This window comes from Salarias fasciatus, chromosome 10 (assembly GCF_902148845.1).
Source record: "Salarias fasciatus chromosome 10, fSalaFa1.1, whole genome shotgun sequence".
Lineage (NCBI taxonomy): Eukaryota > Metazoa > Chordata > Actinopteri > Blenniiformes > Blenniidae > Salarias > Salarias fasciatus.
In genome coordinates this window covers 17089391-17104434 of record NC_043754.1, presented here as the reverse complement: position 1 = coordinate 17104434, position 15044 = coordinate 17089391, and the positions used below count along the sequence as shown (strand labels likewise).

General features: G+C 45.5%; 1 protein-coding gene across 1 annotated transcript in view; it reads left to right on the top strand.

Moving 5' to 3' along the window:
* Positions 1–12188, top strand: part of dchs1b (dachsous cadherin-related 1b) — a 74902-nt gene extending 62714 nt beyond the window's left edge. The window contains exons 12-29 of the mRNA XM_030100264.1: positions 1332–1772; positions 1871–2166; positions 2259–2374; positions 3864–4103; positions 4653–4778; positions 4873–5082; positions 5186–5442; positions 5536–5742; positions 5845–6241; positions 6339–6452; positions 6550–6761; positions 6878–7029; positions 7537–7667; positions 7799–8085; positions 8589–8730; positions 8851–9022; positions 9124–9533; positions 9623–12188. Of these exons, the coding sequence (XP_029956124.1) occupies positions 1332–1772; positions 1871–2166; positions 2259–2374; positions 3864–4103; positions 4653–4778; positions 4873–5082; positions 5186–5442; positions 5536–5742; positions 5845–6241; positions 6339–6452; positions 6550–6761; positions 6878–7029; positions 7537–7667; positions 7799–8085; positions 8589–8730; positions 8851–9022; positions 9124–9533; positions 9623–11670 (5958 nt within the window). The 3' untranslated portion in view covers positions 11671–12188. The remainder of the gene's footprint in view (positions 1–1331; positions 1773–1870; positions 2167–2258; positions 2375–3863; positions 4104–4652; positions 4779–4872; positions 5083–5185; positions 5443–5535; positions 5743–5844; positions 6242–6338; positions 6453–6549; positions 6762–6877; positions 7030–7536; positions 7668–7798; positions 8086–8588; positions 8731–8850; positions 9023–9123; positions 9534–9622) is intronic.
* Positions 12189–15044: the final 2856 nt, after the last annotated feature.

Genomic DNA, 15044 nt, shown 5'->3' with positions numbered 1-15044 from the left:
GTGTTTTCAGAAAGGAAAAGGATGCTAATTACGGCAGCAGTAGATTCTGCTTGCGTGCCGCCTGTATGACACTGAAATTAGACAGAGGGGAAAACAGGCGCCGTGGAATCAAATGCTCCCATATGAGATCTGACAAGCGCCAGCTGCATCAAATCGCACAGAGAGGAAGGGATACTCTGCTACACGGCAGCAGCCACTGATATGTAGTCTCACACAGGTACACTCGCTATAACGACACTTTCAAACACTCGCATGAGGTCACATTTCCAGATAATGATTTTGAGATAATGTTTCACATCGATATGGAGAAAAGGAGATGCTGTTATACACCGCTGGTACTGGACTACACTAGATACCCTGTTTAAGAAAAAGCCTGAAGGGAAAAAGTGATTATGGCACCGTTGCATTCACTAGTGCTGATGGTTATCTTAAATCTCTGGCATATATAAAACTTTTACTAATACTTTTTCACAGCCAACACAAAAACATTCACAGCTTTAACAGACCACAAATGTCAGTTTAATGCATTCAGTCATTGTTTGCTGCAATACTACAATTAAAGACAAATGATAAACAGGTGCAAAGTTCTTATTGGTTTTAATTAGTTACAGGTACTTTTTTCTGTCTCTTTAGACTCATTAACTGGAAATGTTAACACATGCGAGGTCGGTCAGACATTCCCTTTTCCAATTTTCCATTTTCATTATTGAATAAAGGAAAAAAAAATTCTGCTCAAGCGATCTTTACTAATGAAAGCAGAACATGGTACGTGTTCTTGAATGATGTGATGATGAAACCAGGCCTTGTTAGTATCTGCTTATGCCTGCTGTCTTCAGAGCGCTTTGATCTGCCCTGAAACAGGATCGAAGCCTCAGGCAGAGCGGAGTGTCAAAGCCCTTCTGGCACATATTTGTTTCCCATTAGACTTTGGCTCAGTGAGGTCGCTTGTTGCTCAGCTGCACTTGAACTGGAATTGTTACACTTTCCTTTATTCTGCCTCAGGTCGCACACATCCCGACTCTCTCGTTGAAGTCGGAATGTCAAGATATTTATGGGGAGGATTGCACATAATGTCTTCATTCAAAATGGGAATGCCTTCGAGGGCTGTTATAGTAATGACAACAAACCAGAAACAGACGACAGCCCAAGGCTATGTTTAGGGATGGGTTAGGGTGAGAACCGTATAGCTGCATTCGCTTTGACACGTTTCTGGAGATATTGCACCAAGAGGTTTTAAAGGTTATTTCAGTGGGTGAATGAAAATATGAGTGAATGAGGAAAGGTACAACACACACAGTTTGTCTATTTGACCCTGATTTTCTTCCATTAAGGTTCTCAGCTCCTCCCGGTCGGCTCCCAAGCCCAACGTCCTCTCCATGACCCTGAACACAGTGGAGGGAGCCCCTCCAGGCTCCATCATCGGCTCGGTCCGCCCTCCAGACCAGCACGAGTCCGTAGCGCTGGACGGCCAGGTGACGTACCTGGTGGTGGGAGGGACTGCCCGGGACGGGACGTTCATGGTGGACCGTCTGAAGGGCGACGTGTACCTGGTGCGCGAGTTGGACTACGAGAAGGGCTCCAGGTACACGCTGCACATCGAGGTGTCCGACTTCTCCCAGGCCTTTCCCAGCAGCCACCTGGTGAAGCTGGATATCAACGTGCAGGACAGCAATGACCACGCCCCTCAGTTCACCGAGGATCCGGTCACCATCGTGATCCCTGAGAACATCGAGCCGGGCGCATCAATATACACGTTCCAGGCAGTGGATCTGGTGGGACATTTTAATTATTCGCATTGTTTTAAATATCGATTTGTGTTAAATCTAACACAAGTGTTACTTCATTTCTTCTCTTGATTTTTCTTTCCCAGGATGGCAGTGGACCCAACAGTGAGCTGCGTTACTCCATCGAGCACCACTGGCCGGACACGCCCGACCTCCTCAGCCTGGACCCGTCCAGTGGAGTCCTGACTCTGGGGCATAAGTTGGATCGTGAAGCCACGCCCTCGCTCTACATCGTTGTGCGAGCCACGGACCAGGCGGTAGATCACTCTCAGAGGCGCTGGGGATCGGTCACCGCTCGAGTGTTTGTTACGGATGAAAACGACAACGCTCCGGTCTTCAGCTCTCCGTCTGCGGTCAGCGTCATGGAGGATCAGCCTGTAGGGTGAGTGTCGTCTCCACAGCTTGCGTTTCGCTAGCTACAGGTGCGGCGTGACTGTGTTAAAATAACGTATTGTTTCACGTCTTACTTCACAGATTTGTGATTTTATATGTGATTGCTCGAGATGAGGATGAAGGAGAGAATGGCAGAGTCTCGTACAGAATCCAGGCAGGAAATAGCGCCGGCCGCTTCAGCTTGAATCCCAACACAGGTAAGTGTGTGTTTACAGCCAGATATATCTATATGAAATGATTGTGATACATCAGGACAGAGGGAATTACCCATAATTATTCAATTCATTAGAGTCAAATTAATCACATAATTTATGGAGTTTACATCCAGCTTTAAGTGATTTGACACAACCAGACAGCACTGAGATCTTTTTTTTCTGTGGGATGCTTATGATCGATAGATCACCAACATCCCAACCATAGAAGCTGCCTGACGGAGTAAAACTTTCCAGAACATCATAATTACACACTGAAGTGCTGCGTCTCCAGAGTTTTGGCTGCTTAAACACTCATAACCCGCATAGCCTTCTTTAGGAGACCATCTTTCAGAGCCTCAGAGCAATGTTTCACTTGAATGATGCTTTGTTGAGTTCGTGATAGACTTGTTCATGGGAACTGATCTTTATTTGGGCTGGGGATGTGGACGGCCCTTGATATCTTATATATACAGTCATTTGTAATCTCTTCATCGCAGGAGCTGGGCGGTGTGGGCGTTCTTTGCTATGGCTGGGATGGGATTAAGAAGCATAAGACAGACGTTTAATGCAACTTCCAGATGGAAGGAAGTCATTTACGTCACTACTGTCAAGTGTCTGGTGCTTTAATAGAGACTGATTTCAGTTCGGGGTTGTTTCTGAGACTGTGGTGTTAAGCTTGTGGTTCATAATGGCTGTAATAGTAGATTAGCATGTATTGCAAAGACATTTGGCAAACTGCTTGGGTAATGTGGGGGGTATCATTAGACTGATTACTGCTTATGAATTATATGTTCACTCTGCCAGCTTCATGTTGCTTCAGATTATTGTTGAATTACTGCTAGCTTGCTAGCTAGCTATAACATGGCGACGCTTTAAATACAAGATTTGCTTATTTTATTTTCATCAAAAAGTGGCACATAAGGATAAAGGATTCAGTGCACATTTATCATGTAGTCGATACTGTGTTGGAAGAAGTGAATAGACTACAGAGAGCAGTTAAAAAAAATACAGTGAATGTCTTGCATCTGTCTGTGTTTAGCAGAAATATGAGAAGCAAGCACGATCTCTCACAAAACACAATGTACGTTTGGCACGCTGTGGCATTTATAAATTATATGCATCTCTGAGGCACGGCAACGAAACCTGCAATGAAATGCACACACATACGCAGACACACGCCATGCGTTCTCTCACTCTGGCTGACCCTTCTTGTAGTTGGGCGATGACAGGGCCGTGGGACGTAAACATAAAAGGTAGAAGTGTAACTGAAGCCAGGGTCTGAGCAGCGGAGGTCTGATTCACAATCCCTGTGTGAACGAGCATGATTTACATAAAATACACATTTACACATACCAAATAATGCCTTACAGATTTCAAGGCAAATAAATAGTGTAGTGCTGCATGGAAAAACTGCAAAAAGCTAAACTTAAGGACACTTTCTCAGTGGGTTATGGGTCACGCTCATGAATTTTTCACATTCCTGTTTTTACAGGTTCTCTCTCCATTCTTAAAGCCTTAGACCGGGAAGAGCAAGAAGTATTCAATCTGACCATTGTAGCGGAGGATCATGGGATTCCTCAGCTCTCCACCTCTCAGGTGCTGTGCGTCCAGGTGATAGACGTGAACGATGAAGCGCCCGTGTTCCAGCGAGCGGAGTTCGAGGCCCAGGTGATGGAAAACCGAGGGCCGGGAACCACAGTGTTGACGGTGACGGCGACCGACCGCGACCAAGGTTGGTTCAACTGTTTTGTTTGAAGGTAGAGAATAAAGAGAGTCAATGAGCTGGAAAAAGAGAAGCGAGTGTGGTTCTCACAAGAAACCAACAAAGTGTGGCGAGAGCTTAAACAATTTTACTAGTCTAGGTCATAAAGAACCAATTTTACGCTTTCAGCAGGGCGGCCCGGCCTCATTTTGATTAAACATTTTTTTGGTATATAGGGAGGTCAGAATGTCAAATGTTGGTCAAGTTTTACATATAAAAGTGCAAATGAAGAAAATATTGCACGTTTCCCAGAGGAATGAATGTGTAAGAAACCATAACTGCTCCACCATAGTTTCAAGTCAAACCAACTACTTTAACCTCGGCCACAGACACATTCTAATGAAAATGTGTGGTTTTAATCACCGTACTGAGTCGTATATTTGTGGAAGCTTTATGAGAATTTGCGAGTATCGCCGCTTTGTTACATTTTTTTCCAATGTCTTTGCTTTATTAAAGGTTTTATGGCATGCATTTCCTTTTTTTGTTCTCTGCTGATGTCTATCCTGTGTTTCAACCCAGGTTCTAATGGCCATATTACATATGGAGGTGTGACGGAGGAAGGCTTTGTCATCAACCCTGCGACAGGCGCCATCACCACCACGAAGGAGCTGGATGCAGAGCTGCAGGATCACTACACACTCACTGGTACAAAATATGCGCCTTATTACTCAAATCTCTATGAACTGTATTGCATGGAATTCAGCATGTGATCTTCTTAACCCTTTCCATCTTTTTCCAGTGTATGCCAGGGATGGCGGACTGCCTCCAAACTTCGCAAAGGCTGTAGTCCGTGTGGAGGTGCAGGACGTGAACGACAATGCTCCGGTCTTTGCCATGTCTTGGTATCAACTCGAGGTGCCGGAGAACCAGGAGTCTGTTGAGCTTTGCTTCCTCAAGGCCACAGATCCCGATTCAGGTCCAGGTGGAGAGCTGGAGTACAGAATCACTGGTAAGAATGAACTTTAGTTGGTTGCATTCAACATTTCATTTCATTAATTCTTCCCTCGAACACAGTCACACACATATTCTCCCTTTTATTTTTTTCCATCTAGCGGGGAATCCTGACAGAGATTTCCAGCTCGACGCCAGCACAGGAGCTCTGTCCACGTCACATGGGCTCGACAGGGAACAGAAAACAGACTACACTCTGGAGGTGGTGGCCGCAGACCGAGGCAGTCCCGCTCTCAGCGCCACGGTCACAGTGAAGGTCCGAGTGCTGGACGTCAATGACAACAGCCCCGTTTTCAGCAGAAGCTCCTACGTGGTGGAGGTGTCCGAGGACATAGCAGAAGGATCACAAGTTCTGGAAGTAAGAAGAAATAGAAATGAACTTTAAAACACCTTCTTTTTTTTTTAAAGAATATCTTTAAAATGAATACACTTTCTTTTCTGTTTGTTCCAGGTTTCAGCGTCGGATCCCGATGATGAGCTGAACGGGAAGGTTCTCTACTTCCTCAGCCAGGAGGCAAACGGGGCGTTCACTGTCGACGAGAACACCGGTCGCATCACCACATCAGGCCCGCTGGACCGTGAAAAGTCAGACTCGTACAGTTTCCAGGTGTTTGCTGTTGACCTTTCACCTGCTGCACCCAGGAATTCCTCTGCGCAGGTATTTAGATGGTTTAAGATGTGTAAGATTCATAACTTCCATGTTAAATCAGGAAAAGTTTTTATTTTATTGTTTCTTACATGTATGACCCTTGTTTTACAGGTGACAGTAAATGTCTTGGACGTCAATGACAACGCTCCTTTCTTCATACAAGACCCACTTGTTGTTGAAGTGTCCAGCAGGAGATCCCAGCGAGTCTTAGCTACCATGAAGGCGGAGGACAGGGACTTCGGAGCCAATGGATCTGTGTTTTATCGTTTTGCCACCTCTGTGAAAGGCTTCAGTATAAATTCTCTAACTGGGGAAATCCAGGCCACTCAGCCCCTGGGAGATCTGACCCAGGCTCAGCGGACCCTAATAGTGGAGGCCATGGACCAAGGCAGCCCGGCCCAGTCTGCACAAGGAGTGGTAGTTATTTATGTGAAGGAGGTGGAGTACAATGGCATCCGTTTCTCCAGGAATGCCCGAGATGTCAGCTTACAGGAGAATGCTGTGAAAGGTTGGATTTTTTTCATTGTCAATTAAATAAGGGGCATCGTTTCTGATTCACTGTTGTCATCGTTAATGATCGTTTTCTTCTTTTCCCTAAAAAATAGGCACAGCGGTGGCTCAGGCTCAGGCTCAACATCCGGATGGCACACGTAAAGGGATCAGCTACAGCCTCTTCAGCGGCAACAGAAAGCAGGCGTTCAGCATCAGCTCCTCAACAGGTGAAACTCACATGGAGGATTTCTTTTATCATTGATGGCTCCATATACGTCTGTCCGGTGCCTCGTATTTACAACCATATCTCTGTTTGTGCTGCAGGTGAAATCTGGGTGCAGAGCTCCAAGGGACTCGACTTTGAAGACTCCCCAAAACTCCGTCTAGTTGTAAAGGCCGAGACTGTGTCCTCGACGTCTTTCATGGCCATTAACTTGCTCTTGCAGGATGTCAATGACAACCTGCCTCGCTTCCAGCTGCAGAATTATGTGGCTTACATGAAAGAAGCACAAGGATATGAAATGCCAATCATACAGGTGCCTATAAAGAACTGGACGATAACGCAGAGTCAGGGGTTTCTGACATGCAGGATAACTGCTAAATGTATAACCTTTTACCTTTATTGTTCTGCCTCCTCTCTCTCCTCTCCCAGGTGGTTGCAGAGGATGTGGATCAGGGCCAAAACGGTCAGGTGACCTACTCCATCCAATCCTCAAGCATGAGTGGCCTGTTCAAGATCGACCCTGTGACAGGAAGCATTACCACAGCAGCCATCATGGACCGCGAGATCTTTACCCAGACCAAGTGAGGACAGATCTGTGGTTTGGGTGAAACGCCTGATTTCGGGCATAGGTTGATTCTTCATGTGTAATAAATATTACTACAAGGTGCCGGGAGGTGTGAAGTTCATTATATTTATGCACAGGTAGACGTGCATAGAAGAAAGACCTATATAAATATATACATCGTTACCACATCATGATTCATAATCACTCAGCGAGACTGTGTTTAGATAGCTGGTGAGGAAATTAACTGTCTGCAGAAGATGTAGGCAGCGCTGCGAATGAAAATCTGCATGCCAGATGTATCAAAGCTGAAGTTTCAACCTCCACACTGAATCAATTTAATAATTTTTGCACATTGTTTTTGTAGCAGCAGGAGAATGTGTAATCAAACACAAAAACAAAGCTGTACTCCATTCACGGACTGTTTTTATGTTTTGTTTCTTTGATCGCAACATAAAATGAAACTCATACAACTATTGGCGTAATAAAAAAGAGGAAGACAACGTCTTTTCTTGTCGATCCACAGGTTGGTTGTCACAGCGACTGACAGAGGAAGCCCACGATTGGCTGGTTCAGCCACACTGACGGTTATCATTGTTGACCAAAATGACAACAGTCCCACCATCCCACTACCCCAGGAAATCCGCATCGCAGAGAGTAAGTATTTCATTTTTACATATTGTCTCAGACTCCTTCTGTGTCCTTTGAGCTGTCAAAGCTATTGTTCAACAGTAACAGCCTTGTTGTCTAGAGCTAACCAAACGATGTTGACTTGCTTTCTCCCTCAGATACTTTGATCGGCAAAGAGATCACCGTTGTGACGGGTAACGACGTCGACTCCAGTCCTGCCCTTTCCTACTCCTTGCAGCTTGACCCAACATCCTTGGGCAAGTTCGGGATTCACCGTTACAGTGGAGGCATTTCCCTCACGGCCCCGTTGGACTTCGAAGAGAAGACGTGGTACACCCTGACCGTCAGAGCCACGGACAGCCAGCACCAAACTCAGGCCAACATTACTATTGTGGTGGAGGACATCAATGACAATGCACCCGCATTCACACACGACCTCTATCAGGTAATGACCGACACAATGGAACTATTTCACTGCATATATTGTTTCTGATCAGAAGACCTGGAAGACAACCGTTTCAAAATAATCTAAATGACTTTTATGTGTTTCATGTTCTTCTTGTAGCTCCCAATATAAATACAGTTTATGAAATGAGATATGCCAGTTTAGTGTCCTTGTAGATGTACAGAATTTGTGTTTCATTTTAAATGTACTCATTCCTTGAACATTCTAAGAGCAAATTTCCCTTGATCCAGAAAGTATTTTCCTGATGGCAGAATTTTGTAAGGAAGATTCTATATGACGTTTACTACCACATCTTTGTAAATTGAAATGTAAATTTGAACTTGAGAAGTAAAAAGCAGAATCTGCCTTAAATTGATTTCTGCCTAGCAAATGAGCTGCTTATTGCCTTCCTCACTACAAGTTTGGGAATGATAGTGCAGTTATTATTTTTTTTTTTTTTTAATTTTTCTAAGTTAATTCTCAAATCCTGTGTTTTTGCATAGGTTACGCTGCCCGAACACACGCCAGCAGGAAGTGCAGTTATCACAGTAACAGCAACCGACAGAGACTCGGGAGAAAACGGGCGGATCACTTACAAAGTGCTGTCTTCAACACAGGACGGTTTCTACATTAACCCCAGCAATGGTAGATTACCTTCATCCTGTTAATTTCAGTTCCCTGCATCAGTTTTCTATTTTTTTATGTTTAATTTTCATGAGGTAGCTTTTTCCTGGCTTAACACTTGTCTCGGCCTTCTGTATCCAGGGACGCTGTTCATCAACCACAGAGCGGAGTTTGACCCCGAGCGTCCATCGGTCAGTATCGTCATTGAAGCTCGTGATGGAGGCTCCCCTTCCCTCTCCTCACTTACAACAATCCAGGTCCAAATTTCTGATGTCAATGACAACGCTCCTGTGTTCCACCAGTCAGAGTACAGGTCAGTCGAAGTACAGTACACGCTTTTATTGTTTTTATTTTTTGTTAATGTCTTATGAGATAACTTCAGCAGCCGTCACTAAGCTCACGTGTGGTTTGCAGGGCTACTGTATCAGAGGACGCTATCCCCGGGTCGACAGTCCTGACTTTCGAAGCCTTCGACAGCGACCTCTCCAGGGAGAACTGCGGCTTTGACTTTGCTATCGCCAACGGAAATGAAGGGAACGCGTTCCAGATTGAGAGCAGCGTGCGCTTCCTGGAGGGACGAGGCTTCCAGACAGTTGGGACTCTGCTGTTGGCCGAGTCGCTCGACTTTGAAACCAAGCCACTTTACAACCTCACCGTGGTGGTGTCTGATCGGGGAGTTCCCCAGAGGAGCTCGAGCGTGGCTGCCGTGATAACCATTGGCGATGTTAATGATAACCCTCCAGTGTTCAGCAGAGCAGAGTATACTGTTTCGCTGAGTGAGGGCGCCGCTGCTGGGACCGAGATTATACGACTCACCGCCACAGGTAGGCAGATCTTTTTTATACGTCTGTATTTCACTCTTTCTTCAACTCTGTGTCCTAGTTATTTATTATTCTGCTGTCTTTCTTTCCAGATCCAGACTCAACTCCCAATGCGGAGGTCCAGTATACCATCAGCTCTGGTGATGAAGTCAACCTCTTCACCTTGGACCAGTGGACCGGAGCGTTGCGACTTCAGCGAGCGCTCGATCGGGAACACCAACCCACGCATGTTGTCATCATTCAAGCCACAGATGGACAGGGTCACTTTGCACTCGTTCCCGTCATTGTTGAGGTCAAAGATGTGAACGACAACCATCCGTTCTTCCCTGTCGAAGTCTTAACTGCCAGCATCAGAGAAAACCAACCAGCGAATTCGGCTGTAACGGTTCTACACGCAATAGACCATGACACCGGGGTTTTTGGGCAGCTCAAGTATTACATGGTGGAGCGAACCGGAGTGGGAAAAGAAAGCTTCGCCGTGGACCAAACTTCAGGAGAAATAAGGAGCAAAACTCCATTTGACTTTGAGAAGATCAATTCGTTTAATTTTGTAGCAGTGGCAGTGGATTCAGGCAACCATTCAGCCACTGTGACAGTGCAGGTGTTTGTCACAGGTGAAGATGAATATGACCCACTTTTCACATCCACTGATCTCTCCTTCGAAGTCCCGGAGGGAGCCAAGAAAGGCCAGAGCATCGGCCAGGTGGTAGCAAATGATGAGGACGGAGGGGTGGATGGTATTATTCTGTATTCTCTCACCTCCAGCTCCCCATATTTTGATGTAAACAAGACCACTGGCGTGATTTTCCTCAAGTTGGACAGCTCAGGCAGCAGCGGCAGCAGTGGGTCAGGCCGCAACAAACGGGAAACCAGGATGATGACCCTGGATGTCAAAGCTCACAGCCCTCTTGATACGTCTCGGAGCTCTACAGCTCAGGTCTCCATTGACGTCACCAACACCAACTTTGGCCTCGCCGCTGACGTCAACGTCCTGCTTATTAGTATAATTGCAGCTTCTCTGGGTTTTATCATTTTGCTCGTGGTCATGGCTGTGGTGGTGTTCCTGGTCAAGTCACGCAGGAGGAAGAAAGGTCAGGACACAGGAAACAGGACTGTCGCGACAGGAACTGCCTTACAGAAACTGGATGACTGTAAGTCGGGAGCAGGAGGAGAAAGGATTTACCACCAGACCTTGCCAGGCTATGCTGGTGACCAAGGTGGGGCTGGTGGTGGTCCCTACACTAGAGGGGGCTCACTGGATCCCTCTCACTCCAGTGGAAGAGGATCCGCTGAGGCAGCAGAGGATGATGAGATCAGGATGATAAACGAATACCCCCGCGTTGCTTCCATCACCTCGTCCATGCAGGAGCACATCTCAGCCCGAGGGCCAGACTCTGGCATCCAGCAGGATGCTGACCAGCTCTCCGACATCTCCTGTGAGCCTGCGGCTTTGGAGGGCAGCACCTGGTTCAAAGGAAAGAAACTTGGAGGAAGTCTCAGTGGAACGCTGCTCTCTGGTCAGCTGCCCGTCTACAGGGATGAGGGAAGTGGTTACCTGGGTGTCGGCCGAGGCCTCAACATATCTCTCCCTAAGGATTATGCCTTCCCGGAGGATGGCAAACCTTCAGTGGACGGTTCCCTCACGGCCATTGTTGCGAGTGACGAGGAGCTTCGGGGTAGCTATAACTGGGATTATCTCCTTAACTGGTGCCCACAGTTCCAACCGCTTGCTAATGTTTTCACGGAGATTGCAAGGCTTAAAGATGAAACTGCTCAGCAGAGTCAGAACCCTCGCCAGCCCTTCCAGCCCAAACCCAAAATGGATCCCAAACCTAGAATTGATCCGCCTCCTCTAATCACATCAGTGGCCCATCCAGGGGCCATGTCAGTTCCACCTAAAGTCCCCGTGATCGGGCGAACATTTCCCCACTTGGCCTCACTTCGTAGGTCCCCAATCAGCCACGAGGGCTCCATTTCATCAGCGGCAATGTCACCGAGTTTTTCCCCATCTCTCTCCCCGCTAGCAGCTCGATCGCCGGCTGTTTCTCCATTTGGAGTCAACCAAGGACCGTCAGCATCCATGATCAGCACCAGGGAGCCTTCACTGGATCAAAGTCCTGATCACGAGATGAGAATATGATTGAAAAATTAAACAAAAACTTGTAAGAAAGACATTTTAGGCAGGCAACCTGAACAAGTGTGACAGACTATAAGTGGGTTTGTTCATTCGCTGGAACAAAAGAAGTGGTGGACATGAAAACAACCCGAATAAACTTTGGATTCGTATGTCCCTTGATTAGCCACATATCGCTGGATGCAAAAGACCAAATGGAATATGTGCCTGGTTTGACAGGAGCATCACACTCATCCATGTCCTCACTGACGCAGGTCTCCATGAACTGATTGGGGCTGAGAGGTAAACTGACATCTTGATGGGAGGGTACGCCTACCATGCCCTGTCGTCAGAGATCCCTTAGTGTGTAGATAGATAAACGTGTCGTTTTCTTGTTACCTCGCTGGCTGGCCAGAGAACTAAGGACCTTGTCCCTCTCTTTGTGTCTGTGGACATTTTTACACTCCAGTATTAAATTCAAGTAGTGGCTGCTTTTTAAATGGCCTCTGGACAAAAACCCTGTCTGTGAATCCTGTGGACAGACACACTGTGTGCATTCATGAAGACACTTGATCCACTGACTTGCCACTGCCTCACGCAGTGGACTATCAATGGAAGTTATTGTTTTTCTCCTGATTCAGATGACGCTTCTTTTGATTTTATTTTTATATTTTTATAAGAAGTTATGATTTCAGATCCATTATTCCACATCGAGAGGTTATTGTGTTGTGTATTTGCATATATGTATATTTGTATGTATGCAGGTTATGCCATGTACTGTATGTGTCTCCTAGGTTTTAGAGACTTGTGACGTGAGTGAGAAGGAGACGTTTGTGTTTTTAGTATTATTTATAAGAAAAGAGGACTCTGCTCCAATTTGACAATAGGAAACAAAGCGCATTTCGCTCCATGCGGCGCTGTTACCTTAGAATTTGTCTTTTTTTTTTTTTTTTTTTTTTTTGTCAAATCGTTGATCATCCCAACTCCAAAACAGCAACAGGATGAAAATGTGTGATCAAACTCTAATTCGCCTCTGCAGTAGCACAGCACTCTGCTGCGGCGTGCACTTGAGCGCAGCAGCACCTTCCCGATTTTATTCAGGGACAACTCGATTTGCTGATCACCTCTGTGTCTTTGGAATAAAGTGCTTCCTAAACTCAGTTACATCAGTCATTAACATAAATGCAATTTACTGTGAAGTGCTTATCTCAGCAGGATGGAAATAACATGCAACGATCAGGCCAGAATAGTCTTGGGAAAGTGGTATCACTTGGAGAAATGTAGCGCATGAGCCAGACAAATGAGGCACGAGTCTGAATGCATGAGCCCTGATGAATGTACATGGATTCAGCAACCAGTGCAGAAATTGGGTTCCACGTTAACTCTGCAACGTGTACTTTCTTTCAGTTATTCATGCATCAGCATTGTCATCGATATGATGAGCTGCTGTGAGGTTCCATGTATTCAACCATCTTTCTTTACTTCCATTGTTCTCATTCAGTTTCACTATTCAGTTACAATAGCACGAGCCAAAAAAGGCTGTAAGAGTGTCTTTGTCATTCATCCAAGTGCATTTATTATTCTGGCTTGTTTTTTAATCTTTTGGGGTAATTGCATTTTTTTTTTGTACAAATCCTCTTGTTTCGGAGATATGGCCTCTACCTCTGTTATTGGTTCATCCTGACCCTGCAAAATTGCGTCACGCAAAGCTGGCACTGTTTCAGCTCAGAAACGACTCACGCCATGAGCCGAACTCCAGCAAGACTTGTTCCTGACTCAGAGTCGTGCTGTTTTTCCGTGCTGGAGGACCTCACTTTGAGATGACTGCCACTTGACTGATCAGAGGAACGATGGCAGAAAAGGGGGTTGTACATGTATTTAAAGCAAATAATAAATTCCTACTGATCTCTTTTGACAAACTTGAGTCAGGCTGTTTTTTTCCCCCCACAATTCAAGCCAAAACTTTTGCAGAAGAACTGAAAAGTTTTGTCCATGTTTCACTTATCTGATGATTTGATTACAAATAGAAGACATATTCACTCATTTTGGATAAGAAAGGACTCTTCCATGTTTTGAGTAGCCAGTAGTATCCCTGTTGGTGATGCAATCTGTATACATATGTTTATTCTTTCATTTTTGAAACTGGAAAACACATGCTTATTGGATTTATAAAGTGTCAAAATGCTGGAAACATCTGGAACGCATGCATACATCCACACGACCTGGAGACAGCATTCACTGGTCTCGCAGAAAGTTGAACGTTAGTTAACTTGCAGTCAGTTGCTCACAGGAAAGCATATGATGTTGATCTAGCTGAATAATTGCAAAATGTTTTTTTTTTTTTTTTTTTTCATGGAGAGAAATGACATGTTTGCATAGCTGCTGGGGTTTTTCTGCCTCATTTGGTCATCACACAGAGCTGTGCAGTGTCTCTCTCTGCTTTCCTTTGTACTGAAGGAGCTGGACATGGATTTTGACAAGGTGTAAGAGAAAGTGTCGGAGGCAGGAGCTCTCACGGCGCTGAGGAAAAATCCAAGACATCTGCTGAAATGAAAGGCGACGATGAATCATAAAAACAGTCTTACTTCTGTAGTCTGCTAATTGCGCAATTAACAGAAATGATCACACACAGATACACATATTAATTTTATACTACACAAGCAACTGTTGCTCGTGTGGAAAGTGTACAGTATAAACACATTACCTCAGCGACTGACTGACCGGCAAGAAACAAAAGTCAAAGAGAAAGGTTACTGCCCCGGCGTTGACGCTCCCCCTACACACAGCTGTGTTTATGGCTTGCTATCCCAAGACTGCTCGTTCCTTCGCTAAACCTACAGGACTTCAAATAATTACAAGCACACGCACACATGTGCTCAGAGGCTACTACACAGCGACACACATGGTCCGCAGCAATCTCTCCAGCTGACGTTGGCCCGGCTCCAGCTCCTACAGGCACATACTTGGCAGGTTGTTTTTTTGTTGTAGTAGAATCTGGGAGAAATCTGTCCGGAGCAGAAGTCTGTGCCCTCGGGAGCGTGTAAGCCCGACACGAAATCCTCAGTACAACATGATATGTGAGTTTGTTAGGAAGTGTGAGACAATCGTGAAAACCAGAGAAGCACAGTGAAGCCTCATATTTAGGAAAATGATCATTATAAACACGCTCGAGAGCCTCTTCAACTTTATAAAATGAATCAAGGTCTCATCTTAGCGAAGCATTAGTGAATGAAAATAAATGGGGAAAAAGCTACCATTTATTACTGGCTCTGTGTACGGCAACAGGAATGCTCCGCTGGTCTGGAAATGACTTCACCTCATTTAAATTTAATGATGTAGAAGATATTCATCAGGTGAAAATGGAGAGACTTAACTATGTTTTATCACTGCTTCCACTTTCA